This window comes from Haplochromis burtoni, unplaced genomic scaffold (genome assembly GCF_018398535.1).
Source record: "Haplochromis burtoni strain Fernald_Lab_line unplaced genomic scaffold, NCSU_Asbu1 Contig_58, whole genome shotgun sequence".
NCBI classification, from domain to species: domain Eukaryota; kingdom Metazoa; phylum Chordata; class Actinopteri; order Cichliformes; family Cichlidae; genus Haplochromis; species Haplochromis burtoni.
Window position 1 is genome coordinate 2,539,571 of NW_024582419.1, and position 23,790 is coordinate 2,563,360.

At 40.4% G+C, this 23,790-nt stretch overlaps 2 protein-coding genes across 2 annotated transcripts in view; one reads left to right on the forward strand and one right to left on the reverse strand.

The window, feature by feature from the left end:
- LOC102298500 (collectin-12) overlaps positions 1 to 7,538 on the forward strand; it is a 49,261-nt gene extending 41,723 nt beyond the window's left edge. The window contains exons 4-10 of the mRNA XM_005922490.3: positions 3,075 to 3,161; positions 3,269 to 4,312; positions 4,436 to 4,933; positions 5,654 to 5,790; positions 5,878 to 5,987; positions 6,542 to 6,687; positions 6,792 to 7,538. Coding sequence (XP_005922552.1) covers positions 3,075 to 3,161; positions 3,269 to 4,312; positions 4,436 to 4,933; positions 5,654 to 5,790; positions 5,878 to 5,987; positions 6,542 to 6,687; positions 6,792 to 6,811 — 2,042 coding nt within the window. The 3' untranslated portion in view covers positions 6,812 to 7,538. The remainder of the gene's footprint in view (positions 1 to 3,074; positions 3,162 to 3,268; positions 4,313 to 4,435; positions 4,934 to 5,653; positions 5,791 to 5,877; positions 5,988 to 6,541; positions 6,688 to 6,791) is intronic.
- Positions 7,539 to 7,688: 150 nt separating this feature from the next.
- hacd1 (3-hydroxyacyl-CoA dehydratase 1) lies at positions 7,689 to 22,323 on the reverse strand. The gene is made up of 7 exons (XM_005922489.3): positions 22,091 to 22,323; positions 18,547 to 18,664; positions 16,074 to 16,092; positions 15,870 to 15,958; positions 15,490 to 15,611; positions 10,572 to 10,750; positions 7,689 to 9,056 (listed from the first exon to the last, which is right to left on the reverse strand). The coding sequence occupies exons 1-7, from the start codon at positions 22,207 to 22,209 to the stop codon at positions 8,974 to 8,976; spliced, it is 729 nt and encodes a 242-aa protein (XP_005922551.1). The 5' UTR covers positions 22,210 to 22,323; the 3' UTR covers positions 7,689 to 8,973.
- Positions 22,324 to 23,790: the final 1,467 nt, after the last annotated feature.

Consider the following 23,790-nt stretch of genomic DNA (forward strand, 5'->3'; position numbering starts at 1 on the left):
GCCCTCTTTCCCCAGCTGCTTGGGGTCTGCCGGGGAAAGGCTAGCGGGGCCTACGCTATCTTCGGCTGCGCCAGCTACAGGGGCCTGGCTAGCTACGGGTGAATGAAGGGTGCGAAGCCGAGTCTCCAATTCAGTAATCCTGGCCTCCAGAGCTGCAAATATGCTACATTTGTTACAAGTATCATTACTGCTAAAGGAGGCAGAGGAGTAACTAAACATCTGACACAATGAGCAAGAAAGTGCAGGAGGGACAGGTGAAGTAGCCATGGTATGCATGACTACAAACATCAGTCGTGAGCATGTACAGTATTTGTCTATGTAATTTGGGTGAAAATACCCTTTAAATTTCAACTTCATCTGAATGTCTGTCTGCCTTCTCTCTTTTCTCTCTCCACCCCGCAACCTTCTCTCAGTTTATTTTACCAACTCCCCCAAAGCTCACACCTCCGGAGAAGTTCTTCAGGCTTTGTGGAGCTGAACTTCCTGGTTGGCTTTTTTTTTCTAATTTTTTCCAGGTCGGGAAGCAGTCCCGCCGTCTTTTGGAGGATTGAACTCTGAATGTTCCTGCTATAATTGTCTTAAACATTCCCATATGTGACTGCTCTATGTCCCCGTCTTATTTTCAATTGGTGAAAATGGCGTGAAGTTAACATGTTCGGGGCTTATCTGTGTGCCTTGAGTACACGAACAATGATGTCCCCCTACGCTGTGAGCTCAGCCGGTCTTTCTTGTTCCTCGCTGCATGTTTTCAGGCAGGCCTAATTGATCCCAGATGAGAAGTGAGTGAACTCAGTGCAACTCCAGCAGAACCCACTGAAACTGGGTTTTTACTGGCACTGAAGCACTCCTCTGTCAAGGGAACCACAGCTCAGCCTAAACACACTCCCAGCTCCAGATGGTTATGTAGTGAGACCCAGAGTCTTCTACGCAATAAACTTGTGTGTCTCTCTCTGTCCTCCATCACTGACCCACAGAAACGTCCTGTATGTGGCTCTTTTGTTCTGATGCAGTTTAATCGCAGAAGTGTAATTGGGAGGCAGTGACCCCACTCTTTTCTCCTGCAGCTTGTTTTCTCAATTGACAGGACCAAAAGCAAAATGAGGTTATTCTCAGAGCTCATGGGTTCACGTCCCATTAATTTTCCTCAAAGAAAAAGGACCAGAAGCCTGCGACTCTCTTTCTGAATTCCAAGCATAAAACACCAAAGAGTGAAATACTGACATTTCTCTATAGATTAACTTTAAATAACTTTCGGTTCATGAGCAAAAAACATTTCATTGATCAATTCATCATTTCTGCTGCAGACTGAGTCCCTATGCAGATGTGTTTTTTGTTTCCTGTTCTACCTGTTTTAACTAGTGAAATTTACTGCAGTTGACAGCTAATGCTAAACTGTCGCTGTCCTTTTAGCTAATGTGCTGGCCTTCTTAGATTCAGCGCAATCCCACACTGGAGTTTGAAGTTCACTCACTTCATTAAAAAGTTGCATAAGAGAGTTTGATTTTACAAGACAGCCCGGACAGAGCCGACACACAGTTTCAGGACCCGTCCACACAAAATCTTGGAAAGAGTTCAAACTGAGTACAAAACAGCTAATTTCTACAACATTTGGGCCTATGAGGCAAAATAATGCTTTACTCTGCAGCCCTGTTGTAATTTCAGCTTTTTGCATGTGTGTTTTATGGTTAATTTTACCACTGTGTGATGCAATGATCCTCTCCCGAGGCCAGCCCATGAACAGAACATGTGGAAAAGTTCCAGAAGCTTCTGCTCATGTTTTGCTTTAGTTTCCAGGTTAGTGTGTGTGTGTGTGTGTGTTTGCTAATGAAACAATGTGCCATAGGTGTAGATTATGATAGGTCTGCAGAGCTTAAAGTTTATATGCTTTTTTTAGGTGTTTGTGAAGCTTCATTGTACATCTGGTTACTGGAAATGCGTTACATTTAATTTTCTGTGTGTGCAGTATTTCCTATCCAACTGACCTTTTAGATTCATAACTAAAAAATTATGTGGTACAGTTGCATCGCAAGACAGTTTTACTGGTTCGCTTATTCCCAGAAACAAGTTTAGGTGGGTTTTGGAGAGGGTTAAAAAGCCAAAGACGGGAAACATTTTCAGAATTAAATTTCCAGACATTTTTTTTAGCGTACAATCTGAAAACAGATGAAAACAGCTATTGTAACTCAGTTCAAACCACAAAATCAGCCTACCACGATTTCTAGAACTCACCAATTAAAAAGTTGTATGTCCTAGTTTAGTCTGTACATTTTTTAAAAAAGAATATTCAAAACTAAACAGAGACACACTTCATGCTAACATTAATCTAAAGCATTTTGATGCTTGCTCCCATTCAGGGGAAAATATATATTTAGTTTCTGGTCAATAATTAAACCCCTTGGATTCAGCCGTTATCCTGAAGTAAACAGTTCAGATGCAGCTTCACAGCAGAGGAGCCAATGCTGTTCCCACTTACAGGATGTGTCCCCCTGGTGAGACTGGAGGTAGAAGCGCGATGCATCCCTGGAATCCCAGACACATTCCAGAGGAAATGAATGCCTGTGTCGCCTGTGGGGGCGTGAAGAGCCTCCCTGCCACAGAGTCTGTCTCCACTGGTCATCTTTGATCCGCTTGTTTACTGAAGCCCCCCCCTCAGGTCACTTCCTGTCCCCTAAGGCCCTCTGCAATGTCCTCCTATGCACCTAACATCTAAGCATTGGTCAGTGACCACCCACACCATCATTGCTGAATCAGTGTGTCTTCCTCCCTCTCTCTCGCTCTTTATTAATGCCTTTTTCCTTTTCAATGCACAGCAACTCCATATCACTTTACGTCTGAATCTGGTGTAACCCAAGGGATTACATTACTGAGGGTTTGTCATTATTACATGCCTCCAAGACATGTGGACACATCTCCCCTATAGTGTATGTCAGAGACTTTAATTGGTTTCCTCTCTGATCCCATTTATATACGGTGTCTGTGGTTGCAGGCAGTTCTGTCATACCTGTTTTGTCTGTTAATGAAAGACAGAGCCTGTGAAGCTAACCTTTGTCTTGCCTGCCCTGTTTTCTTTACAGTGGTGCAAAGAGTTGACAGTGTGTCTGAAGGTATTGCAAACTATGGAGGAAAGATCATTGCTGTTGAGACTGATTTGAAAAAGCTAGGTATGTATCTAGGCTCACACGTTGAAGTCAAAAGCTGTAACTAAAAGCTACAGTAAATCATTGGCATATTTTTTTTTATCATTTACTGTACAAATCTGCATCTTCAGATGATCAGACCGGAGAGAAGTCGGAGAATACCACCACAGAGATCCAGGCTTTTAAGAACAACATCTGGACCCTCCAGAGGCAGCTGTCTGCGGTGGAAGAGCGCATCCGCAGTGATCAAGTTAAGCTGAATCAGCTGCAGAACATTGGCTCAGACATCCAGAGCAGCCAGGGCTCCATTCAAGGACTGCTGAACATTAACACAGCCACCTTGCGCTCTGTAAATGGCAGTCTGCAGTCGTACGGCAGCATCATTGGGGGTCTACAGGAAGACACAGCTAGGTTGCAAAGAGAACTCCAACAGCAGGTAAAACTCCAAAATCAGGCGCTGCTCAGCATTAGCAGTCTCAACCTCACTCAGGACCAGCAGAGAGGCCTCATTGCTGCTCTGCAACGCTCAGTCGATGACACCAGCCAGGCTATTCATAAGATGCGCAATGACTTTCAGAGCCTTGAACAGAACACCCGACAGACCCGCTCTGATACAGAGTGGCTTCGTAGCAAAGTGGAAAACCTGCAGATCTTGGCCAGTAATACCTCAGCTCTAGCTAAGTCCAACAATGACAGCCTGGAGGATGTGGGGACACAGCTCACTTTTATTGCTAACCAGCTCCAGAACACCAGCAGCCTGGCAGAGGTTCATGACCAGACTCTGAGAGAGATCATGGATCAGCAGAGGGACTTCGGCAACCTCACATCTACAAAGTTTGACCGCCTAGAGGTGCGACTGGATGAGTCGGAGCAGAGTATTGATCGTGTGACCGGCAACATCAGCTTCACCACACAGCTTCTTGGTGCAATCAATCTAAACCTGAATGATTTACGCACTTGTTCAGAGACAGTTGGCCGTCATTCAGACTTCCTGCTACACCTCAACAACAGCATGGCTGACGTGAGGACAGATGCAACGAGTCTGAGGTCACAGCAGGAAGAGCTGGCAGCGCGTATGGACAAGGAGGTCACAAGCCTCTCTATTGTCATGGAGGAGATGAAGCTGGTGGACACCAAGCATTCACAACTAATAACCAACTTTACTATTTTAAAGGGTATGAGAAGTGTGCCTGCAAAATTTATTATATGAATCAATGTGTGTTTTAAATTTTACATTTTATTTTAACTTTCTTGCTAAGATTAAATTGAGAAAGTTAGAGAATGTTCTTTTGTTTCAGGTCCCCCTGGTCCCAGAGGGCCAAGAGGGGACAAAGGACCTCAGGGACTACCTGGTCAGTCAGGCCAGAAGGGAGAGAAAGGAGACAAGGGAGCTCCTGGGATCCGAGGACCTAGAGGAGAGCAGGGTAGTCCAGGACCACCGGGCCTTCCAGGGTTAAAGGGTCTCCCAGGCATACCTGGCAGCCCCGGGTCAAAGGGCCCTAGAGGGTCAGGAGGCAGAGCTGGACCACCTGGTACTAAAGGAGAACCAGGTAGTGCTGGTTTGCCTGGAAGAGATGGACAACCTGGTCCTCAGGGTGTACAGGGCCCACCAGGTATCCGTGGCCCAATTGGACCACCTGGGGAGCAAGGACCAAGGGGACTGCCAGGACCAGTAGGGCCCTCAGGGCCAGTAGGACCACCCGGACAACCAGGACTACCAATCCGGGTCCCTGCAGTTCCTTTTGGACCTGTGTCTCTGCAGGATGAGGCAGTGGGTCCTACCATATGGGCTCCAGGTATGACTTCATAATCAGTTTCAGAATGATTATTTTGACTTAGTCAGATAGCATATATTTACTTTGGTTGGTAACTAAAATATCACCATATTAGTATCATGTTTAGCTTGTTACCAATTTTCATGCCTCCATGCAAAATATAAAGCTACTGCTAGCAGCTAGTTAGTGTAGCTAACTAGGGTCTGCAAGGGGTGTCGAACTCCAGGCCTTGAGGGCAGGTGTCCTGCAGGTTTTAGATATAACCCTGTTTCAACACACCTGAATCAAATGATTAGTTCATTACCAGACTTCTGGAGAACTTGAAGACATGTTGGTAATTTAGCCATTTAAATCAGCTGTGTTGGATCAAGGACACATCTAAAACCTGCAGGACACGGGCCCTCGGGCCTGGATTCCGACACCTGTGGTCTAAAGGCTAAAAAAGCACCAACTAGCCTCTCGCGTACTAGCCAATTTAGTCACAGGAGACCTGTTAGATTCCTTTACAGCTCTGTATTTTTATTCTGGGACTCAACTAGAGTGGTCTAGTTTGCTGTCTCTTCATACTTTTTCTTGATAGATATAGATATATAACTATGTGGTTAAAACTACATGTTTTACAGGAATGCTAGGCAGAGCCAGGTTTGTGGTACTTTCTGCTAAACTGAGCTTTTTTTTTTCTTCATCTCACATCACTTTAGAAAAAAACAAATTGTACAATGCTTTTTCAATATCTTGCAGGATGCCCTGCGGAATGGCTAAACTACAAAGACAAGTGCTATTTTTTCTCCAAAGACCTGCAGAGCTTTGATCATGCAAAGACAACCTGTGAATCAATGTCTGGTTCATTATTAATCATCAACGACATGGAGGAACAGGTGAGTCGCACATCTTGTAATCTGACATTGCTCTCTAGTATTTGTGAGTTTTGACTGAGTTTTCTTTCTGTCCTCATGCGACCTCAGAAATGGCTGAAGAGGCAGATCTTTGGCAAAGGTTACTTCTGGATGGGTCTGACCGACAGGGAAAAGGAGCGCACGTGGCGCTGGCTGGATGGGACTGAACCTACTTTTACGTCAGTATTACAGTAAATTAGGAAATGCTCAGGAGGGATATTTGTTTCAGTGAAGAACTTGTTTCCAATAAAAATGCCAACAATAATAACAACTGTAGGTTTTCAGTTACATGAAACATTACAAAATAAACTTTGAAAACCCTGTGAAAATCTTATGAAAAGTTTGTGATTGCACAGAGTTGAATGTAGACCTCCAGTGCTCAAGTCTCGTTGCTGCCTATTTAAACAAAAGAAACACATTCAAATTCATTCTAACATTGTTTATAGAGGCACGTCCAGTGAGAGCATTTCACTGCTTTTCGGGAACAGTGAGATAAACACTAAAGTGTACAAAACTGCAAACAGAACAATGAGACGAACAGTGAAAAAGTTTAATGCAGCATTACTGAGAAAAGTTAACCACAGGGATCTGCCTTCAGATCTAACCACCGAAAATAAAGGCATATTCAATGGAAAATTGTTGGATGCGATTTATTTTATTTGCTTTTCTCCTAGGCTCTTAGATCAAACACAGTAAATCTAACATGTGATCGCCCTCTGTTGTTCGCCTGCAGGAAATGGAAGCCAGGTCAGCCCGACAACTGGGGCCACGGCCATGAAGAAGGAGAAGACTGCGCGGGTCTCACCCACGAAGCGCTATGGAACGATTTCTCCTGTGAAGATCTCATAAGCTACATCTGCGAGAAGGAAATGGAGACCTGTGCGTCATCATCTGTCTTGCCCGTTTTCGCTCCACAGTAATTGTAATCATATTTTGCTCACTACCTTAATGCTGATCCCTTTTCTTTTCTTTCTTTCCCTCAGCAAGATCACCTGGATCATAGTGACGTGTTCAGTCTGAGTGCACAGTGAGCAGCTAGACTGCACCCGTGTGGCACTGGTCCAACTGACGCAGCACATGGGACAGTCCGTATGGAGAGAGCAAAGGGACAATTTTGAAATGAGCCCACGGCTGCAACAGTAAACATCTCTCCAGTGCTGATGAGATGCCTTTCTCCTCCAAAGTAAAGCCAGTCCAACATTACCAGGAGTGCAATACAGCAGGGTGACCAAGATAGGAAGAGAATCTTTTTTTTAATAACCAAATCAACTGATTTATATATATATATATATAAATATTTTTATATTTCTTTGGAATACATTTTATAGAACAGTACTCAATGTACAACCGAATATCTGAATGTATATTTCATTATGCAATTTTTGTAGGAAAATATGAAATCTATGAAGCCAAATGGACTTTGGTAATGCTTCTCTTTATATAATTCCAAAAGAAAAAAGAAAAAAAAAGGAATAAGGTGTGCAAAATGATGCGCAAAAAACATAATGTCGCTGATATGCTATCTTGAAACTGTTATCTAACCTCATGACCATCTATATAACACGAGTAGGAAATAAAAAATATAGTACTCACGTATAAACTTAGAAAAATGCCACAATCAGCTTGAGTTTTAGTAAACGAATTTACAGAGTAAGACTTTATGTATGATTTACTTTCTGCTATTACATACATAAATATGTTCATGAATAAAACTGTGGATCCTTCATGCATTTTCTGCACTTGGGTATTTTCCTGCAAAACAAAGAACTATGAAATAAATGAAGGAATAACTCACAAATAAACAGATAAAATCCACAGGGTGGTTGTACTCAGTGGCTGAGTTCTAGATCCAGAGTGAAGTTCATCACAAAACTCTTCAGTACTGTAGAATTTAGTTTATTGAATTTGCACATAAAGGTATTTTCACATTTTTATAGTTTTTTTTCCCCTTAAATAACTTTCTTTTATTGTTTTCCCACTAACCCAGATTACAAGCAAAAAGGTTTTTTTCTTTGATAACCATGGGCTATGCAGTTCTTCGCTAACATTTCCTCTGTCATTTCACATCCTGATTTCCTGCTTTAGGTCATCTCCAATCACAGTCACTCCTTCAGCTGCACAGAAGACTAAAATGATCTCACAATAGCACCTTTGGTAGGAGGGAGTCTAACTACTGTCCAATCGATGTAGACACCGGATATTTTCAAAAACAAACAAGACAGAGACTGAAGACTGAAGTGCTCACATAAATTTGAATCGTAGTCTCATACCTACAGCGGCCTATAGAGAAAAAAAGAAGTTACTACTTTTGTGAAGACTCGAATTTGGTTTAAGATGCACTCTTGTAAATTAATTTGACATAGTAAACATCAGAACAACATAAAAGAAAGCACGAGCTGAGCCAAGCGGACACAATGTTAAGTCGGAGCTGTGCTTGCTCACAGTATGCGAATAAATTACTGTTAAGAAATATGATTAACTGCTCATTTCACATTGCATCGTTTACACATAGGGTTACACACATACACACAAGAAGCAGCATATTGTCCAAATGTAGATTTATTGTTGAGGTATGAATAATCTCGCTTTGAAAGCTTATTTTATATATGAAATACTTAATATACACTTAATCTGCCAATTGCATGGGCTGAATGATGAATTTAATTGAGGCGACTAATTTAACATCCCCCTCCCCCTCATTTGGCTCTTCCTTCTTCGGGGTGCAGTGTTGTGGCTCAGTGCTCGTTTCTCTCAGGCTGCGATGCTTCAGTGCAACAAGATGCAGTAAGGCTGGTGGGTGAATAAAGGACTCGTGATCTCTGAGTGCTGAGATGTGACGCCACAGGCTTCTGTCTCTAGCTCCAGCAACACTGGGACTGTAAACATGTTTCCAATATTACCATTCAGATAGGAATGAATCCTGCAAAGAAACACTCCAGATGTGGTATTACTACTGTGGTTTTACTCCGTGGCTTTGTCGTTATTACTGATTGTCACTGGGTGGTAACCATCGTCAGCTGTGTGGTTCTTTAGGTCCCGTGCAATGAAGAATGTAATGGCTGATGGTGCTAAAAGGTGAGACATAGATGAAGATGAAGCGGTGGTGGAGGTGAGGGTGAAGTGGAGGGCAGGCTGGCTCAAATGAAGGTGGGAGGTGGTGCTCGTCTAGTCGTCCTTCTCCACTATGACCTCCCCGTGAAGCATCCTTCTTCTCTGCCGCAGCATGTGGAAGTAGAGCTGAGGAAACACTGCGAGAAAGACGAGAGCGTGTTCAGGGTGACTGTGACTATGATGAACACAAACGAAAGCAAGTTAGAGTGAAATACAAATTCACAACTCTCAACTTGGTCTCAATTCTGAATAAGAAGCAGCACAGTGGGAAGACATGCATTCACAGACATAAGCCACTGGGGTGGTCTGGCAAAGCCTGGAGCCTATTACAGCTGACAACTTTTCCATATTTTCCATGACATTTGGTCCGTATATTTTTGAACAAAGGCAATTTTTGTCGTTTTGTATCAAATAATCAACATCTGATTTAAGTAAAAAATTTCAGCTTTAATTCAAATGATTTGACACGCATTTTGCATGAACTGTTGAGCAGTTACAGCCGTTTTCATACAGTGCAGTATGTTTTCAGGGGCTCAAAAGTAAATGAACACGTGAGTCTTACTCCCTCCCATCATTTCATGACAAATTATGCAGGCAAGAGACCTGGAGTTGCTTCCAGGTGTTGAACTTGCATTCGGTATCTTTTCACTGGAACTCTCAACCTGAGGACCAAAGACATGTCAGTGGGAGTGAAGTAGGCCATCATTAGTGAGACAGCAAAAACTTGTGGCCAAATCAAGAATGTGGTTAATTCTTAAAAAGAATAAATGAATTGGTTAGCTCATTAACATCAAAAGGTCCAGAAGACCACAAGAAACAACTAAACGGGATGATCACAGAATTATTTCCATGGTTAAGAAAAACCCTTTACAACACTGAGCTCAGTCAAGAGTGTGGAGAAGGTAGGAGTATTATCAAAGTCGATGAACAAGAGATGGCTTCATGGATGGAAACACAGAGTTTACAACAAGTTGCAACCCACTTGTTAAAATCATGAATGAGAAGACCAGATTGGACTAGATTAAAATTTAAATCTAATCTGTGACTTGTGACAGCGCTGTGAATAATAAGTGTACAGGACTACACTCTCTGCTCAGATTCAGCCAAATACTGCAAAACCGATCAGACAGAGCTTCACTGTGCAAATTGAGAACAAGCCAAAGCAAACTGCAAAAGCAATCCAAGAGTTTCTCAAGCCCAAGAAAAGGGATATTCTTCAGTGGCCAAGTCAGTCACCCAATCTCAGATCAATAGTTATTAAATGAATGCAGAAAGACAAAAACCAGCAACTGAAGGTAGCATCACAAATCAATGAGACAAAACAACATCTGGTGATGTCTATGGATTCTAGACTTCAGGGAGTCATTGACAGCTGTGTTATGAAAAACAATCTTTATATTTAAAATTATGTACGACATGTGAACACACAGTATATTCCAAATAAAATTGGATATACCACAACAGATGATTCTATTCAAATTATAAAATGCCACCAAACATTGCACCACAGGACAGAAAAGCTGCTTTTGAGCAGAACAGGCAGAATTATTTGTACCGCAACAGGAGAAAATACAGTTTAAAAATCATGCAGGATTCTGACCTACATGCCAAAACTGAAAGTGCACAATGTAGGCATGAAATTTGCTTCTTACATGGGATGTAGGACAGCATGACGATGATGAGGCAGTAGTAGTAGTCAAACGACACGTTATACTTGTTTGGGAGCCTCATGGAGTACATTCCAGACCTGCGTACGAACGGCAGCGCAGCATAAATGGTGAGCAGCTCACCAACGACTCCCACCGGGTACAAGACAATGAAGAGGTTGTATCTGTGGGAAGATGAAAGAGCAGGATGGATGTCTTCAAATCCAGCAGCGTGATCACTTTAGCACTCACACAGTTGGGACAGTTGACAGTCAGAGGATGTTAATACACTCACATGCATATTGAAAACACAGGAAGATGACTGACACAGGGGCCAGACACTGTAACAAAAGCTGCCTTGAGTTGTGGACATAAAACTTCCCTCGAGGTATTCCAGAGATATGGTGGTCAAGCAGCACATTGTAAAAAAGTAATATTTTCACATTTTTTCCATCTTCAGGAACTCTGAGTGATTTTGGCTCTGGATAACTCCAAGGTATCATTTTCTTTTTACACTTTCATGCTGTTCACATGCAAAAGTTTAAAAAAAAAATTTCAACCTTTTTGTTCATGCAGTTCATTTAAACTGAGAGAAAGTCAAGAATAAGATCATATTCCAGCATTAAGTAATAAGCTGATTTGTTGTTACAATAATGTTTCATTGCCTGCTGGATATAAAATATGCATTATTACTTTCCAGCACCTTGTTTCATGCCAGTGCACAGTTTTGCAACTGAAGGCATAATTACATTGGTCCACTGAACTGGCATGTGTGCAAAAACCTTCTGACATCTGAGACTTTAATGTTCCCAAACTATCATTTGTGAACTGGTATGTTAAGAACAACCAGGAACACAGCATCTTTTGCCTCACTGTTTGTTTGCAGTGGGCACATTACCAAACAAAAATGACCAAAATATTGAACTGAATCCAATTTTCTAAGATTAGAAAGCCCACAAAAATATGTGGGAATACACTGCATGAATTCCCACAGATCTGATTTATAGTAAATAAAAGAAACCAATTGAAGTTCTTTAAAGCAACTCAAAAGACAAGAATAAGAAAGACTAGGTTCAATTTTAGTGGTTAGACTGGTCATCAAAGAACAGAGGGTATACAAGAGAAGTCACTTAAACCTCTCCAATAAATAATCTTAAATAAAATTTCAAAAACTGCATTGTTTCAAGCTCACTGGCAATATACCTGAATATACCTGCAATCACTGCTAAACGCTTAAAACTACTTATTACTAAAACAGTCCTGATTAAATCTGATGTTTGACAATCTAAGCACCAGAACGTTCTCTTTGTTGGATGGGCTGTGTCTATCTGCATCCTAGAATTACATGAGGGAATTGTCAAAACAATTGTGCAAGAAACATATAAGATTTGACAAATATGATGCAAGATGACTAATCAACTAAAATCAACTCGAAATTGCAAGATTAACGATTAAAGACCTCTTATGCTCCACATTTTTGTTTCTAGCTTTGCATGGCTCACAGTTGTTGTTTATCTTATAGTAGGACTTCCAGTTTATCCACCAAAATAGCAAATAAGTCATTTTACCTCTTAAGCAACTCTTTTAACCAACTTTCTTCTGATTGGGTTCCCCTCACAAACAGCAGTTTAAGCAGTATGAGGGTGGGGCTGCTGCACTCACAGTCAGAGGCAAATCAGGGATATCGCCTCTCATAAAGAAGCAAGAAGAGAAAAGCTTCCTAAATTGCTTGTTTGAAACAGTTTGAAACATGTATCTGGCAGAAAATAAGGAAAGGGTAACAGGTCAACTTTAAACAACGTTAAACATCATCAAAGTCTGACGATTACTGGGAGCATGTTCTATGGTCAAACAAGGCCAAGACAAATTTGTTGGGCTCCAATATGGTCCAGCATATATGGACTGAACTGCACCCAGAAAGTAGTCCTGAAATAAAAAGTTGCTGGAATGAACAGATGTATAGATTCGGTATATCCACAGGAACATATGGTGCAAACACTGGCAGACAAGATGAAGCTTGGCAGAAGAGAAATATGGAAACGATACAAACAACGCTCACGCCTCAAATCACACAAATGTCTGTTTTCTCTATAGGAGGTGAAAAAGGAAAACTTTAAAGTGGAGAAGGATATCATCAGACTTAAATAACATGCAATACTTTGGGGGTATATTAAAGAGAAAGGAACAGCCCAAGAAATCTGTTCAATGCCGACACTGTCCACGCTCAGTAGGACTGAATCTATCACCAGAAAATGTACATGGATACACAACACAAAAATACATTAATTAAATAATGAATCAATCTCTATAATGTACTGATCTTTGGGGCCTGTTAACAGGTTATCTGAAATAAGTGTAAATTTCAGATTCAAAGCAATTAATAAGGTAGTCCAATTCTGATTTTGTATCAGGGAGTTTTTCGGAAAGCCTGATAATAACGAATTACAATTGTCCAGCCTAGAAGTAATAAATGCATGAACTAGCTTTTTAGCGCTACTCTGAGACGGGACGTTTCTAATTTTAGAGATGTTGTGCAGATGAAACAAAGCAGTCCTGCATATTTCTTTAATATGCTCAGTGAAGGACATATCCTGTTCAAAAACGACTCCAAGATTCCTCACAGTGTTATTAGAGGTCAAGCTAACAGCATCCAGAGTAAACATCTGTTTTTTTCTAAGATATTTCTAAGATTTTTAGAACAGAGTACAATAACCTCAGGTTTTTATGAATTTGGAAGCAGGAAATCAGAGGTCATCAGTCTTTATGTGTTTAAGTCAGAGTGTTTCATCTGGCTTCATGTATCAATAAAGCTGGGTATCATCTTCATAGCAATAAAAATGTATTCTATGCCGTCTAATTACAACTTCAGTTGCATACCATATACAGAACTGTGACCTTATGAAGCAAAGCAGCCAATCAGGAAGAGGCTGCAGTAGTGATGATATAGTAACTAAGAACTGAAAAAGTGCGAGGATTTTTTTTAGCAACACTGACATTAAATCTATGCACAGGAAAAAAAAATAGTAACCACATCAATATGTGGTGACAAATTGGTCATAATATATTGGAAATTGAGAAAAAAAAAGATATTAGTGCCTAAGAAAGAGGCTGTTTGTATTTTATTACTTAATAGTCCTTTATTTATCCAGGTAAAATCTCAATGAGATTAAAAATCTCATTTCCAAGAGAGACCTGACATCATGGCAACAAAAGTCAAAATACATGTATATAAGTATATAACATAAAAAAATACAATATCCCATACGAACATGTGAAAAATATACAAAAACAGATCAAATTAAGAGCGACATTAAAAACAATTACACCGAGTAAAAGAGTTATTCTCTCGATAATTTCAGTTCCTTCTGCAGATTATTCCAGCAAGCAGGGGCAACGTATTTCAAAGCCTTTTTCCCCAATTCTGTTCTGATTTTTGGGACAATCAATTGTATTAAATTGTGAGAATGAAGGCTGCACTGGTTGTGGTTTTTACACATATAAACACATAAATAAGAGGGAACTAGCCCAAGCAAAGATTTATAGATAAAGATCAGCTAATGGGAGAGTCTGCGAATATACAAAGTCTATGTCTCTTAGGAGACGTAGCTAACAACTCTTTGCCATTTGAGAATAACATGAACTTGGATTTCTCTGGATTTAACACCAACTTAAGTTGAGTTAAATGGGACTGAACAACATCAAAGGCAGACTGCAGAATTATAGGGTTTGTGCTACTGAAGGAGATGAACAACAGATAATTGTATCATCTGCATAAAGATGGAAAGCAGCATTTGATAAATTATCACAAAGGTTCTTTATGTAAAGAGAAAAGAGCAATGGACCTAATGTGGAGCCCTGCAGAACTCCTTTGGATAATGGGAGAAAAGAGGAAGAAGACCCAGCAGCAAGGAAACACTGTGTTCTTGAAAAACCAACGGTAGAACTCCTGCACACAACTAAGTTAATCACAAAGTACCAACTTAATTTCTCGTCACCGCCCCAAATAACAGTGACAGCATGCCTCTTCCTATGATGGCAGCTCTCTCCAGGACCAAATGATATGCCATGACTCAGGACTATAGAGTTCCTGTATTTAGTGGGGACCACAGCAAAGGCTCGGGGGAGCGTCTCAGCGGATGAGAGAAATGTTGGGTGAACATTCCGTGACCAAAACAGATGGTCTTAAAAACAGGAGCAGCTGAACATGAGCCCCTTGCCAGGGGCCTGTCGTCTCCTCCGTGCTTAAAGAAAGACGTGAAGGGTGGGGGCGGGGAGGCGAAGGGTGCCATTCAAGAGCACAAGATTCCAGAGCAAAAACAAAAGAGTGGCTGGCATTAGATGGACCGCCTGAAGAATCACGTGACACAGCGAAGCAGAAAGAATAAATAAAATTAAGATGCCGAGCCTGCGCGCTGGACAGCCTTCAGTGGGGGCGGCTCACGTTTCTACTAACAACTCCAGTTTCAGGTGAGCTGCTTCGAGGCCAGAACGACACATCACAAGTACTCTGCCTTCAACACAAGACAGGTATTATATTTCACTACAGCTGAGAATATTTCTTTCACAAAAAATGCCTGGTTTCAGCCTCTTTCAGCAACTAACTAAACTTATTCAGAAATTCTTTATGTTTTAGGGAGAAGTTAAAACCAAAAGATAAACAAGCATTTCACCTTTTCCTGTTTCCTCAGAGTGCTGTGTTAGTGGTTAGATCACTGACCACAAACAGAATGGCTAATGAGGTGCTAATCAATAAACACACACATGCTACTCCTCTTTGTATTAGACGACAGATACTTAATACACGCGCGGCTCTACAAGGCGAGGGAAGCATGCCAGAGGTGAATTCACCGACATGCTCAGACAGTGTCCCGAAACAGGAAAGACAATTCAAACTCATCCCAGCCCCAGCTAACGGTGTCTCCACCTGGCCCATTTGATGAAGTACGGCAGGTGGTTGAGCAGTTTGAATGTGTAGTAGGAATATCTGATAATCTCTGTCATCGTCCACACAACCAGAAATAGGATTACGCTTTCTTCACTCTGGATCTTTAAGTCAGGAAAATGGCAAAAAATAAAGAGTTAAAAGAAGCTTCAAACCTGACAGGTGCAGCTCTTACAGGCAAAAAGATGAGAAAAGTACGATTTTTATGTGTGGGGAAAAAAGCAACTGGACAGACTGTGTTCCAGAATAGTTGTGACAATACATACAGTGTGTGGAGGTTAAGAGTACTGTGGTGAAATCTGTCAACTAAAGACTGATAAATTGTAAAAAGTCACGGAGTTGCGGTTTATCATAAAAGTCACCTGTCTGATGCTGTTGGTGATGAACCAAACCATAAAAATCCGCGAACACACTTGAACCCCAGTTACAATCACAGAAGTCCTCACGATTCCTGCAACACAGCCAAAGTAAGAAACAAAAATCACCAATAAATACATGGCCAGATGAGGGAATTTATCTGAATCTGTACAAATTAGCCAAATATTTTCATGTAAGTTGTCACATACCAATGGCACAATGTCCCACCTGTAAGACAAGCAACACAAACAGCAGTAAAATGACTGTCTTGTTAAAGTCTAAGAAAAAAGTATTTGTTTTTTTAAATTCACTAATTCACTAAAGTCCCAATTGTGACAGGAAACGCTATAGACTATAAATCAAAGATGGACATGGCACCATTGTGTCACCCAATGGTCTGTGGACTAATTCTGAAACTTTCCATTTGCTATTTCGGCTATTTAAAACTAGAGATGGACCGATCCGATATTACGTATCGGTATCGGTCCGATACTGACCTAAATGACTGGATCGGATATCGGAGAAAAATAAAAAATGTAATCCGATCCATTAAATATCACGAAAGCACCTCACAAAACTTGCAACACGCCGTAACTCACCTCAGAACGTTAGCAGTTGGAGCAGTGTGCATCACGTGATAGAGCAGCTGTGGCATGCGGGACCTGTGGGTGGTCTGGATAGCATGTGGAGCTTCGCTAGCAACATTTCATCTCCGACAAAGTTATCCCCGAGAGAAGTAAAGCAAGCGTGTAAGTCCATCTCTGAATGTTTGTAAAGCATTCCCACGCTAAGCTTAACGAGCGACTGCCTCTCGCTCTCCGGCTGGTACTTCAATCGTGAAACTGCTTAAATGATCAGCTGATCAGCTTTTCTGTCGCGAGTCCGTCTTTGTTTTTGGCCCACTTCGCACCAGAAAGAGCAAACCAGCGGCTGAACAACAGCAGCACGTTTAAGCTTAATAAGCTGTTGTTAGAATTTATTTAATATTACTTTCTACACCAGGATCTTTTTCTACGTAGCTGACGGCTGGTAACTGTGCAGGGGCGGATCTAGCAAAGTTTAGCCAGGGGGGCCGATTGTGCCCCCTTTTCACTGTTCATGCCCTAAGACATACTTTTCTTTCTTATTCTCATTTAAAATGTCGAGCTTTTAATAAATAATTATCTGACACCCAAAGTTTTAATTTGATGCAAAATGAATAGAAGTCAATTACTGTATATAGTGACTATTAAGTCTAATATATATACCCTAGTAAGCTATAGTACTTTTTCCTTTGGGAAGGTACCATCTGTGCAGTCTGCAATTTTGTTGAAGAAAGATGTTGAATCTATTTAAAATTTCTTGAAAAATAATTGATTTCTGTGCATTTTTTTTCACACTGCATCAAATTAAGGTTGATTACGTCGATTAAGCATCATGAGGTGGCGCGTGAGGGGTGGTTCCCTATTTTTTATTTATTTATTTTTGTTGTTGCTGGGAGTTGGAACCCTATTAGTTAGGTTGCTTAATATTTACGCTAAGTACTCTTTAAAATACCAGAATAGGGATGGTGGTGTAGGTTTAAGTTTATTAGATTGATCAGTATTGCTGAACTATGAAATTTTTTTTTTTGCATACAGGTATAACAGAATAGCTTTAGTGTAGTTGTTGTTTTAAACTTGAGTATGAACTTGCAGACTTGCAAAATGCAGCAAGATATTTTAAAAAAACAGTTTTGTTGATTAAAAAACACTATATCGGATTCATATCGGTATCGGCAGATATTTATGATATCGGTATCGGTATCGGACATAAAAAAGTGGTATCGTGCCATCTCTATTTAAAACCAGACAAGAACATCTTTGAACAAAAGATGGTAAACTGTCCAGCTAAAACATTGTTAGCAAAGTGCATCCTTCACTAACGTTCATCCTACTGGGATGATAGTTTTGGCTAGTGAAAAACAGGCTTACAACAAAATACACTTGCCATTATATAAAAAAAGAACACTGCACACCTATTAGGTAGCTATTTGTCAAGGACAATTAAGCTACACCCTCAAGCATACCCTGCTCTATTGGGACAATAAAGCTACACCCTCCTCCTCTATTGTCTATTTATTATAGCTTAGCTGATTTATTGGCAGGATAATATTATCAGCCAAAATAAGCTACTTACTAATCTATCTTTACTGGCATTTATAACACAGAAATTTTAAAGCAAAGAAAATAGTGAGAAACACCCTTCAATTATCTTAAGGATGTTGTCATTTCATAGTTTGTCCACCAGGGGGCATCTTCCCTTTTTGAATGCCACAAACGCAACAACAAGTGTGAACAAATAAATAACTGCATATAACAACTGTTAGAGTAATCCGTTAATGTATAAAATATCAATTGAAATATCAAAATAACCAAATATTAACATCAGAGCTAGCATCGGTCTTAATATCCCTGTTGACAAGCCTTAAAACTGATGATTACAACCATAAAAATCAAGATATAAATGTTTAAGTAGGTCATTAAAAAACAAATTGAGTAGTATGGTTGTTTTCTCATAGACTTATATACTGACCGATAGCTTTTTACCACCTGTTGCCCCCTGCTGGCCATTAACTATAAAGTTATGCATTTTCTTCAATTTTCAGGCCAAAATTCTTTTTTTTTTTTTTTCCACACAGTCTCTAAGACTTAAAAGTCTTACCTCAACTAATGCAAAGGTCTGGAAAAACTTGAGTGTCCTTGCTATACTTCTGTACAGACCCTTGTGTGTGCCTTTCTGTATGTAGAAGCGTGTCATTGCCATGGCCAAAACCAGCCACCTGCAGACAAACAAAAATCACACAACCGCTCAGTGCAACTGAAATGTGAAAGGAGAAAATTAGTGTAAAGGACAGACATTTTTCTGCAATGGAAAAAACAAACAAAAATAACTGTGACACAACTGGAAATCTAATCTTTTAAATCTAATTTAAGTCATTTAGTCACCTCATAATAACATCAAAGGGAGGATGACAATATGAATAGAACAGGAAACTTATAATAACACATTTGAGATGTAAATTTAAAGGGAAAAAACTTGGGAATTTAAACAACATAAATACTGAATGAAACTAAAAAAAATTATTAACATTTTCTAACCTTGTCACTGAAACCAAGGAATTCCCAGTACATGCTGACATACTGGGCTACAAAGCTGATAAAAATTCTCTCACTTAATGCTGCTTTTCACTATATCAATCACTATGTCATGTAATAAAGTAAAATAAATACTTTTCTTCAAAGGTATTCTGTAACAGACAGACATTACTGCCTCTATTTATCTGGTGTTACCTGTTTATTCCACTGAGACACCAGACAAATACGAAAAACCTAACATTGTCATAAAACTGGTCTGTTTGTGTTTTTCACTAGGCCACAACCACAGTTCAACAGCTATGCCACAATTTCTGATGGTAGACAAATTTACATTATGTTTATAAGTATACATGTATCAGACAGTTATCCATACATAAAGTGAGCACTGGAATAAACAAACTGGCAACTAAAATCAAAATAATAAAGAGGGCAAAATGGAATAGCTTGAGAAAGCAAACCAAAGCTGCAGCATTTTACATCAGGCAATTGTAACTGCACTTTCAGTGAAATATTAAAAGATAGCAGCAGCTACAAACTCTCTCTGCAACACACCAGCTTTACTCTATGTGTAAGTAAAACCACAGATAAACAGGATTTTCCTTTTGATTGATCGCTTCTCTCCTTGCATGTTCTGAGTCTGCCCCAGGGCATCCTCCCAGTTGGACAAGACCCCAACAGCTCGACCAGGACCAGCAAGCATCCTAGCCAGATGCTCAAACCACCCCAACTGTCTCCTTTCTGATGTGAGGGAGTAGAAGATTTTCCCTGACAAATAAAATTTGAAATAAAGAAAAACATCTAAAAAAAAAAAATTGGATTAAATCTTTGAATTCAGTCAAGGGTTAGGGCATTTAAAAAAACAAAAACAAAAAACAAACAGGATACACACTTTAATGAGCTTTGTTTTTTGTTAATTTAGGAATGAGACAACTGTAGAACACAATAGCTCTAATAATACATGTTCTAATAATAGTTATGAATAAAAAAACCTCTAAGAACTCACAAGTCTTGCATGTGCATGTTAAAAAAAACAACATATTATAAAAAATAAATCCAGCTGCAATGTTATATAAAAAAACTTTAAAAAATCCTGCACAGTAGATAGGATGAGCAGCCAAGAAGCATCCTCACTCAGCTGTTTATAGCCACCAGTGAGTCCATTTAAGTTGATTTATAAAAAGGATCTCATACTGATAAGCGGAGCGCAAGTGAAGCTTTCTTAATGCATATTGTCGCTAAATGTCCTCATAAGGAAAACCTATGTTTGTGTGTACACGTCTTTCCCTGATGTCATGCACCTTTCACTGAGGACGCACCAGCTGTGACGTTCTAGACCAACACCAGTGCTGTGAAAAAGAATTCACCCCATTTCCCGATTTCCTATTTTTTGCATATTTGTCACAAATTTTAATATTAGACAAGGAAACACAGAGAAGATGCAAAATACAGTTTTTAAATGATGAAATTTTATTTATTACGAGGGGGGAAAGCTATCCAAATCTGCTCGGCCCTATGTGAAAAAGTAACTGGACCCTAAACCGTGTATCGTAATGATCCCAAACTATCTCAAACTGATTTCAGTTCAGGCTTTGACTAGACCACACCAAAACCAGGATCATTTTTCTGCTGTATAACCCGAGGGTGCTTGAGCTTCCAGCCATGAACTAATGGTTGGAGATTCTCATTCTGGATTTTCTAATAGAAAGCATCAATTACACCAAGTCGTCCTGGTGCTGAAACAACAGAGCAGCACCAGACCATCACACTACCACCACCTGTTGCTATGATGTTCTTTTTATGCAAAGCACTGTTACTTTAGGCAAGATGAGCCTTTCTTTGTCATCAGTGGTTTTCTCCTTGAACTCTCCCATGGATGCCTCTTTGTTATTGTTCAGTCGTGAACTCTGACCCTAACTGAAGTGAGGCCTGCAGTTCTGTAGATGTTCTGGGTTCTTTTGTGACCTAATGGATGAGTCACTTGTGCGCTCTTAGAGTAATGTTGGTAGGCCTACCTCTACTGGGAAGGTTTGCAACTGTTTCAAGTTTTCTCCATTTGCGTATAATGGCTCTCACGCCGAAGGCCTTAGAAATTACTTTGTATCCCAGACTGATGGATGTCAATTACTTTGTTTGTCAGTCGTTTCTGTAGATTGTGGCTTTACTCGTTGCTATCTGAGATCTTTTAGCCTATTTCCCTTTGTCAGACAGCTTATAGTTAAGTGATTTCTTGATCCAACACATCTAGCAGTAATCAGGCCTGGGTTTGGGTAGTGAAACTGAACTCAGATTTTCTTTTTTAAATGGGGTTATTCACAGTTAATTCATAATATATCAAGAGGATAATAGAGGGAGGAGGGGTTGTATATAATGTTTTCCACATAGGGCCAAGTAGATTTGGACCGCTGCAATTTTACTTATCTTTGACTAACACATGAAAAACAAGTTACTAAGTTGGACAGAGTCACAACGATGTGCACAAATATATTCTTGTTTTATTTCGTGTTATCATTATTATTATTATTATTATTAAAGTGATCAGTACCTGAGGCCATGCGCCAAACTGGAAGCGCTTAGTCACCACTGATCCAGTGACCCCGACACCTCCGCTATTCTCAAGTTCTCATGTGTTTGTCCTTTATCACAACACAGGAAGCTCTCTTCACACAAACGTTGTTGTTATTAAAAATGTGCCCATTGAGCACTTCACTGTCCCAGACCTGAGCTCCAGTGTCAGCGCGGTCCGGCTATACTTATCACTGCAACTGTCGGACGCACTGTGGGCCTTGACGCTGACACCATGCAGCCAGCCCTATTTGGACACGGCTGTTGCGCCAGCCTGCCACTTTCACCAAACACCATTCATTCATTTTCCAACACTCGAGACAAATAACGGTCGCTCGTTTCTTCGTAGAAACTACCAAACTGACCGCTAAAGCTTGCTCAAACTCAATTGCGACGACGAACTGCTAAATCCAAGCGAGCTGAACAGGCACTTTCGGCGGAGACGCAGTCCTATAAACAGCAACACACGCTTACGGTTTTTTAGGGAGCGGCTATAACTTCACTGCCTTTCTTATTAATAGGTGACAGGGGCGGAATAACGCACGTACCCGGCGGTCATGGCGATGTTGTAGAAAGTGAGCCATGCGGTAGCGAGGGTGCTTTTCGTTCTCTTTTTGTTGTTGTTTTCCTTCTCCTCAACCGTGCCGTCCTCCTCGCTGGACGCCATGGTACCGGGGGCAGGGTGGGGAAGTCAGGAAGGGAGCTGACAGCTGGGGCTAGTAGGGAGGGGAGCAGCGGGGTTATCCATCCATCCATCTATCTAGCTATCCGCCCATGGATCCCCCTCTCGCGGGACTAGTGCAACAAGTGCGTGGCCTGCCGGTGAGGCAAAGACTAGTGAAATAAAGCCGGCTTGTCACGGCTCAGTTTGTGCAACTATAGAAATTCAGGCTCATTTTCACCCCAATCTTCAGCTCAGCGTGAACAAGTTTAAGTATAACTTTTATAAATTAGATAACATCACATAAGACAAAGAAGAGCAATTTCATCAGTATGTCTCAGTTTTTCTACACGATGAAGAAATGTTGTAGCAAATGAAAAAGACCTGTCAGGATGATTGTTTGGACTTAAACTGCAAGAAGTAAAGGTGTAAAATTGCAGACATAGATAATGTAATTATAAATGTGTTGTAAATGGCCACGGCCAAAGTGTTTATCAGTAGAAAAAGCTGTAAAACCTGTGAAAATATAGGAAAACCTATGAAAATTATAAGTCCGAAATTTATGAACTGATGGTTACTTTTTCCCCAAGCCTTCCCATTGGCTGGATTGGAGGCCTTGCTTGGCTGATTCTGGCCCCCAGGCCTTATGTTTCACACCCCTTGCTCTACGTATATATCCCATTGAATTGTGTTCAGTATACCTCAAATTAGTTTATTAGTTTTATTAACTAATTATTGATGTAATAAATCAAAGTCATTTAGTGGTAATTAAAATGTGATCAGAAGTTAAAAACTGATGATGATTCATGTCATCATAACACACTGTTCACCCCTACATAACCCCTACATGAGTCTCAGTAACACTATTGGTATCGGCAACACTGGCCTTGTATTTACTTGGTATTACCAAAGTATGGATACCAAAATTTGCAGTATCATACATTTGGCCTTGACTGACAGGCCACAGTTTCACCACATGTCAAGCACATTTTGACATACTCCAATGGGGCAAGTTGCCAAAACCAGCCCTGATTAGATAGCGACTGTATCTGCTATGTGAGCCTTGATCTTCAGGATTTTAAGAAAATCCTATACAAATGCAAATAAAAAACAGTTTTATTGACTTTGAGTTCTGGGGTCTGTACTTTCAGTCTAGTCTTTTCACAGTTTCTTTATTTATTGTTGATACTCAATAATTTGATGAAGTACTTAAATTATTAAGATACAACATTTTGAATCGTTTCAAATTTCGTTGGTATTGCACAGGACTGTAATTGCTTGGGAGTATACAGGTATCAGCCTGTACTGGTCTGAGTTGTGCTCTCATGAAGGAACTGCTTCAGAAACCGCGTCGATGCAGAATCTAAAATTAGCTCTTCTAATGACACCACGTAGAAATGTGTGCAAACCGAAGACAGCACTGAATATAGTCCAGATTATCTAATCCTGATCCAGTTACTTGATCAAGTGTTCACACGTCTGAAGACAGCAATGGCACAATGTCCAGCTGTGTGGGTTTTGCAGACACAAGTCTAAACAATTCAGCAACATTTTTGCTCCGTCGTCACTTTTATGCAGCGATATTGG

What these genes read in the sequence shown, in the direction of transcription:
- hacd1 (XM_005922489.3), bottom strand. Translation starts at nt 22,209, where the DNA reads ATGGCGTCCAGCGAGGAGGACGGCACGGTTGAGGAGAAGGAAAACAAC. An exon ending in AACATCGCCATGACCGCCGG is followed by an intron (nt 18,665 to 22,090) that starts GTACGTGCGTTA and finishes GTTTGTCTGCAG; the next exon opens with GTGGCTGGTTTTGGCCATGG. An exon ending in TCACCAACAGCATCAGACAG is followed by an intron (nt 15,612 to 15,869) that starts GTGACTTTTATG and finishes CCTGACTTAAAG; the next exon opens with ATCCAGAGTGAAGAAAGCGT.